The sequence below is a fragment of the Watersipora subatra genome, chromosome 9 (assembly GCF_963576615.1).
Source record: "Watersipora subatra chromosome 9, tzWatSuba1.1, whole genome shotgun sequence".
NCBI lineage: Eukaryota > Metazoa > Bryozoa > Gymnolaemata > Cheilostomatida > Watersiporidae > Watersipora > Watersipora subatra.
Window position 1 is genome coordinate 7,817,134 of NC_088716.1, and position 7,972 is coordinate 7,825,105.

General features: G+C 40.9%; 1 protein-coding gene across 1 annotated transcript; it reads right to left on the reverse strand.

The window, feature by feature from the left end:
• Positions 1–767: 767 nt before the first annotated feature.
• Positions 768–5,312, reverse strand: LOC137404746 (uncharacterized). Its single transcript, XM_068090980.1, has one exon. The coding sequence runs from the start codon at positions 5,310–5,312 to the stop codon at positions 768–770; it is 4,545 nt and encodes a 1,514-aa protein (XP_067947081.1).
• Positions 5,313–7,972: the final 2,660 nt, after the last annotated feature.

A 7,972-nucleotide genomic window follows, 5' to 3' on the forward strand; every position in this document is an offset into this window, starting at 1 on the left:
AGTGTTCGGAGAGAAGAACTAGTGAGCTGTGCGTGTCTTTCTTGGATTAGTCCTTCCAGAGCCTGTCTCGCTGTTCTAATCTGTCTTTCCCAAACGCCTCCCATGTGGCTCGATGATGGGGTGTTAAAAAGAAATTCACATTCAAACTTTTCTGCAAGTTTTTTGTGCAGTTCTTCATTTATTTCAGCCAGGTTTTTTTTCAGTTCTGTCTGTGCACCTCTGAAATTAGTGCCTTGGTCTGAATAGAGTGACTTCACATTGCCTCGCATGGCTATTAGGCATCTGAGTGAGTTCAGAAACGCATCCGTGGTCAAATCGTCTAGCATTTCTATGTGGACTGCTCGAGATGTTAGGCATGTGAACATCAGTCCGTAGCGTTTAACTTCACGGCGTCCATCTTTGGCGTGAAACGGCCCAAAACAATCCATTCCGGAGTAGTGGAATGGTGTGGCTGGTTCCAATCGTACGGCTGGTAGGTCCGCCATTTTTTGAGTCTCCGTATTTCCTCTTAGTTTTTTGCATATTACGCAGTTGTGTATTACCGTAGACACTGCGGTAGATATTCCTGTGATCCAATATCCGTTCTGTCGTATTGTAGCAGTTGTCAGTCCTCTTCCAGAGTGACCAGTTAGTCGATGATAGTACTGTACGATCAAGTTTGTGATGTGGCATGTCTTTGGCAGAATTGCTGGGTGCTTCAAGTCGATGGTGAGAGTGGTAGAGTATTTTAGCCTCCCTCCTATGCGTATGATACCATCGTCATCTGTCTACGGGTCTAACTGTTTGAGATGTCTGTTCTCTAGTCGACTTTGGGCTGTTTTGATGATTAGCCTGATAGCTTTTTTTCTCAGTTGTAGGGGTGTTAGTTTTTGTTTTTTCTTATGTATGGCAACCCTGATGAACACTGCGAAGGTGTTGACTAGCGTTTCCCATTTAGAGTACCGCTCCATCATCCCTAAAAGTCCAGGTATTTCTTTTAGCGAAGTAGAGAGGCAACGTGCTTCAGGGAGCTTATCCGTTGTTTTTTCCAGTTTCGTTGTGGGTATTTTGATATCTGACTGCTGAAGGAAACTTGGTGGATTAATCCAATGTCGAATTATGTCTTTCACTTCAGAACCCCTGGATGCGTGGTCAGCAGGGTTATTTCCAGATGCTATGTGGTGCCATTGTGTAGGTGTTGACACGTCTCGAATTTGCTGGATACGATTTGCTACGTAGACTTTGAATTTCTTAGCATCATTTGAAATGTAGTTTAGTACAATCATAGAATCACACCAGTAGTGTGTAGCAGTGTTGGCCGGCAGCAAGTCTTTCAGCTCCCTCTCAAGTACGCTCACTAGTTGCGTGGCAACAACAGCAGCTTGAAGTTCCATGCGCGGAATCGTGATCATCTTGAGGGGTGCCACTCTTGCTTTTCCAAGCAGGTAACTACACTTCACTTCTCCTTCTTTGGTTATTTGTCTGAGGTAGGCACATGCACCATAGCCAGTGGTGCTTGCATCCGAAAAGCAGTGTATTTCACTTTTAGCAGCATCTTCCTCTATCATGTTAGATCTTACTATACGTAGTTCTGAAAGATCTCGTAGTCCTCTTGTCCATTTGTGCCACATTGGTGTCAGGTCAGATGGTAGTTTACTTTCCCAATCTGCTTTGCGTCTACACAGCTCCTGTAGTATTTGTTTTCCCGTAATTATGAAAGGTGCTAGGAACCCTAGCGGATCATATATTGAAGCTATCAGGGATAGTATTTCTCGTCTAGTTTGCATCTCCTTAGAGACCGGCATGGTAAAACGAAAGGTGTCCGTTTCTACACACCAGAGTACTCCTAATGCTCTCTCTGGTTGTGTTGGAGTAGTCGTGGTTATAGTGGCTTCCTGCAGGTTCTGTGATCTTTCTGAAGGGGGAACAGTTTCCAGCACCTCTGATGAGTTTGTTACAAATTTGTGTAGTCTGATGTTGCCTTTCTTGCAGAGATCTCTAGCTGACTCTATAAGCTCCTTTGCTTCTTGCTCACTACTGACTGATATCAATCCGTCATCTACATATAGAGATTGTTGAATGAAGTCTGCAGCTTTCGGATGTGTGCTCTGGTGTTTCTGTGCCAGATATCTCAATCCGAATGTGGCGCAACCAGGTGAAGATGTAGCGCCGAAAAGGTGCACAACCATTCTGTATACCTTGACTGTCTCCATTTTGTCATCCCACCACAGGAATCTGAAGTAGTCTCTGTCATGCTCCGCCACCCGAAACTGATGAAACATTTTTTCGATGTCACACATGATGGCAATTTTCTTTGCTCTGAATCTCAGAAGCACTCCTAATAATCCATTCAGGAGATCGGGACCTTGCAGTAAGTGGTCGTTGATGGACTGTTGTCTGAACTTCGCACTGCCATCAAATACTACTCTGATCTTGTCAGGTTTCTTTGAGTGAAAAACTGCGAAGTGTGGTAAAAACCAACACTCTCCTTTCTTTCCAGGTGTAGTGACCTCTTCTGCATGACCCTGATCCAGTAAGTTGGTCATAAACTCTGTGTACTGCTGTCTGAACATAGGTTCGCTTTGGAGTTTTTTTCCTAGTAGATGGAGTCGTTTCTCGGCCATCTTTTGGTTGTCTGGTAGATTGGTAGGTCTCTCACGAAACGGCAGTGGCATGGTGACAAAGTCCTCAGAATCCTGGTGGATGTTCTTGCTCAGTTGTTGCAGAAATGATCTATCTTCCATAGAGATTGCTTTGCTATGGTCTTTAATGTCTGTGAAATCTGTCTGCATGATTTTTGTAATCTCGTTTGAAAAATTCTTTTCCTTTATCGTTGTTTTGCATTCAAAAGCTAGCTGATTTCCAGCCTCTGACTCTTTCATGATTACTCTGTGGCTGATTCCTAATCTATCTGCACTTTCTCTCTGGTCTACTGTGCCCACGATGCTCCATCCCAATTCAGTTTTGACAGCGTAAGGAACATTACCCTCTGCTCTGATGGTCTCTATTGGGGCTAATGCACTCATGCAATCATACCCTATCAGCAGACCAGCATCACACTCAAAGAGTTCTTCTAGCTCATTCTCCACGTGTTGAAGATGAGGCCAGGAAGTAGTTTTGCTTCTTGTAGGAACATGATCTTTGTCAAATGGAATAAACTGTCTAGTGTATGTCGGTGGAAGGTTCAGTTTCTTAGACTGCCTGTATCCTCTTACTTGAAGGTTACTGATCTTCAGACTTTCTGTTGTTTCTTTCTTGGAAGTGAGGGTAGTGATTGTCAGGTTTGTTTTAGTTGCTGGGCATTTGAGCTTGTCAAACAGGTTGTCTAACATGAAGGTAGAGCTGCTCTGGGTATCGAGCATGGCATAGGTAAGTAGTTCCTGATGAGGTTTATTCCTGTGTGACACCCAAACAGGTACAATCATTGCTGATGTAAATCCGTCTGTTGTGCTCTGTACTTTGCCGCAGGCTTGAACAGTTTCAATATTTTCTTTCTTCTTTTCTTCAGGTTTCTCCTCGGTATGTAGGCAGTCAGGGTGGCGTCTGGAGCATTTGGTACACTGCGCTCTATTCTGACACATTTTGTACAAATGACCAGGCCGCAGGCAACCAAAGCATAGCTGCTTCTCTTTGATCAGTTTTATCACCTCTGCGTGAGGCTTCCTGCGTAGATGACCACAGTCAACACTCATATGATTGGTCATTTCACAGTTGTAGCAAAATTTATGGGAAGGCCGACTTGAAGTTTTCTTCTCGGTAAGTGTCTTCTCTGTTGATTTGACAGTTAGCGTAGCTGACTTTTTGGGTTTGTTGTTTATAGCTGGCTTCACCATTGCAGTAGCACCACGACCTTCTGTTGTCACCTCTGTCCCATTAACTTCTACTTCATCTTGTAGAAATTCTGTCAGGTCTTTCAGCTTTGGATATACTTTGTGTTTGCGTTTGTATGACGTGACTTTTCTCTTCCATTGATTGACTAGCCAGTCTGGTAGCTTATCGACTACTTTTCGTATCTCACTCCAATCATTTAGTGAGCACAAAGCTGGAACGTCATCCATGGTAATTAGACACTGATGCAGAAATTCTGAATAGTCGGTGAGTGCATTTTGGTCTTTACCACCAATCTTTGGCCAGCTGTCCAATTCTTTCTTGTAGGCATCGCATATCTTGAAGTCATCGCCAAACTTCCCTCTCAAAGCCTGTCGGGCTTGTTTGGTAGCATTAGGTGACTTCAATCTGAAGTAGCGCTGTATCGTTTTTCTAGCTGGACCTGCTACGCTTCTCTGTAGATGTCTCATCTTTTCCTCTTCAGATATTCCACTTTTGTCGTCTACTGCTGAAAATGCCATCTCCCAGTCAGCATACTCCAGAGGATCTCCATTGAACACGTACAGGCTGGGTACTGGTACTCTTTGCAGCTCCATGCTCTGCGCAAAACTTGTAGCAATCGCCTGTGCGAACTCCTTGGCTAGTGCTATACCTCCATGTGTGTCTTGACTAGAGCAGCTTAGAAGGTCTGTTTCTTTGCTGCTAGTTTCCCTTTTCATTGCCTCAACCAAAGCTCGTGTTTTGGAAACAGCTGACTTAACAGATTGATTGTGAACGGATGGTGTGGTGTGTATACTGGATTTTTGTTCTGCCACACTGTCCTCTTCTTCAGAGTTTGCCCCTTCGTCATTACATTCTTCTGCGGCGAAGAGTAGCTGATTTGCTCTCCGAGTGAGGCTTCTGACATTCTGGCTAATCTTGTCCATGTCCTGTTGAGTACTGCCATACAGCTTTCCATTTGACCATCTGCGTAAATCTTCGTATACTTGGATTATTTCCTGATCCACTTTCGCTAGGGTGCTGATCCAGGTCTCCAGCTTTGTGGTTCGGGTAGGGCTGCTAGCAATGTCTTTCTGACAGTCAGCGAATGTACTAAAAGCCTTCGATTTCAGTTGTGAGAATTTGTTTTGTAAAGATTGAATTATAGTGTCGCGAAACGTACCTACAGTAGCATGCAGCTCAGCCATAGTTTGACATAACTCTGAGATTTCTTCACTCAGCTCATTTTCCTCATCATGTGATACACCTTTAAGTGTCTTAAAAATTTCATCTATCAGCAGCATAGTGTAATTGTATGGTTTAGTGTGCTCCAAAAACTCTTTCAGTTCCTCAGGCTCTAGCGACACATCAGTACCAGTACTATCACCAGTGTTAGCTGCTTGTTGTATTTTAGTGCTTATGTTGAGTACAGCATTGTTTGCATCCGATAGCTCAGCTTTGATAAAGGGTCTCAATGCATCTTCATTCATATGACGTAAGCTACGCCTGTAGGCCTGTACACTCATGCTTGGTTGAGTAATACAGCAGAGTTATAGTACATGTATGTGGAAATTTCACTAGATTTATCAGGCTGCCTTATTGTTCACTCAAGTTTGGCTAACAATACAATGACATGCGCGGAATGAGGGCACAGGAAAACAACACAGGCTGTCGGAACCCCAACGCAATCACAACACGCCCTCCAGCAGGAACCAGTAAGGGCCGACGATATCAGGGCTTTAACTACTGTGAATCCCCCGAAACTGAATAAATCGGTAAAGCAGTAACTTTTCAAAGCAGAATTGGTCAACCCAGTCTCTGTTTACAAATAATCTGATTGTAGAGTAAACTAAGGGATGAAATGAGAAAGGATTAAAGAAAAATTAAACAAAATTCTGTATAAAGTAACTAGATAAGGTTCAGGTTTGAGTGTAGATAGATAACGTTCGTAGATGTGTTTTACTTAGCTGTCCGTCGTTTCGTAACGGTGTGCAACGTCTGCGTATCTTGTTTCCAACGGCGTCTCCGGCTCCTGGACAGGGTGGTCTGGTTGATAGTCTCGATAGGTAAGCTTTCACTATAGCTGTACCAGTTTATGTCTAAGGGTGTGCGTCTACGGGTGCAATAGGACTAGACACAATTCTTTGTGGTTAAATAGGTTATTTTATTATGCGTGCCAGTTCTTGGTATGCACCGTGAAAGCTAAAATAAAAGTCGTAATGTTAAGAGCGAAATACGTAAAATCGGCAAGAATGCGATAAGAAATACGTTTATAAAAAAAATATTAGTAATTACCTTTTGCCCTTTAATGTTCTGGTACGGCTAGGTTTATGTTAGTTTATAATCATGTATGAGTTGTCTCGCCGTAGTGGTTTCTAACTAATAAAGAAAACAGATTTTAAGAAATATTAATACGCAAATAATTCAAGTTGATTAAAATGAAAAACGACAAAATCAGAAATTGGATAAATATTAAATGGTAAATACCTTGTACTTAAGAACAGAGTGGTATAGTTGTCCAATACACGGTATATTAACTCAACCAAGCTACAGAGACCGGTGTGACCAACTGATCTGCACTAGATGAAAAGCGTAGGTAATCCTAAGCCGTTCTGCATGACTAACTGAGAAAACGGCACTAAAACTATCGGCCGATACCGCCCCGTGACCGGACGCATCGCAACGGCGAAAACGCATCCCAGCCAAATAGTTGCACTGCACCACTCACACGCATTGACTCAGCATTGTTAGTTTCGTTAAGGCAAAATTAACTAAGTTAATTATAAGGGTTAGTCCAATATAAAAGGCTGTCTTTTACACAAGGAAAGGCTTATTTACATATTTGTATGAACAACGTACAAGCTCGCAACTTTTGCTTAGCATCTAGGCATATAAATATATATACATATATATATATAGACAAACATATGTATACTATATATATATATATAAATATATATATATATATATATATATATATATATATTTATATGTCTGTGAGGCAACCTAGTTGTTTCATGGCAGGAAGTCAACTCTCATTGGTAATGGGATTTGTGTCCCTTGCCAAAGCTCTGAGCTGCACTGATGAGGCTTCAATAGCCGAAACAGTACTGTCTGTAGCATGAGTATATGCTCCCTCACTTTGGTTTGGTTGAGCACTCTATGAGAGGTGCGGCACTAGTAGCCTTTGTGCAAAGCTCATCACTTTTGTGATTTGAGCACTCTGGTGCCAGCACATTGACTTTCTTAAAGTCTGTGAGGCAACCTAGTTGTTTCATGGCAGGAAGTCAACTCTCATTGGTAATGGGATTTGTCTCCCTTACCAAAGCTCTGAGCCGCACTGATGAGGCTTCAATAGCAGAAACAGTACTGTCTGTAGCATGAGTATATATATATATATATATATATATATATATATATATATATATATATATATATATATATATTATATATAGACAAACATATATATATATACTATATACATGTATAGACAAATATATCTATATTATAGATAGACAACTATATTTATTATATATAGACAAATATATATTTATATGTAGACAAATATGTTTATATTATATACATATTTGTCTATATACTCACCAACCAAGTGTTGAGTATTAAAGAACAATACATATATATATATATATATATATATATATATATATATATATATATATATATATATATATATATAATAATATATACATAGTTTTTTTTCATCAATATTTTGTGGATGCAGCATGAATATTCTTTTGATGGTTTAAAGATGGAAGCTAGACTCGACCCTGTTCTTTACTAGATCTTTTTGGTAATATTTTATAATTTCAAAGTCTGTTGGAATTAAATAAGCACGTATTACCTGCCATGATGCAGTGTACTTCCATCTCTGTCTACCACTGTTTCCAGTTTTTGTAGGAGTGAAAATGATTGCTCCAGGGGGTTCAGGAACTACATAGATAAAAACATGAAAGTTTGAAGATAGAAATATGTTGGGCAATGTTTTAGAAACTCAAGTTTGTAGAGAGGGAAGTGGATTTAGGTTAGTAGGCTAAGATGTTTTTGTCTGATCCCTGACCGTCTTAAATTTTTGCTGCTTTGGAAAGGGAAAATTACCACTTATTTTGGATCCTGACAAGTCAAAATGACCACAGAGATGCAAATTTCCTGCTGGTGCACTGTGATC

What these genes read in the sequence shown, in the direction of transcription:
- LOC137404746 (XM_068090980.1), bottom strand. Translation starts at nt 5,312, where the DNA reads ATGAGTGTACAGGCCTACAGGCGTAGCTTACGTCATATGAATGAAGAT.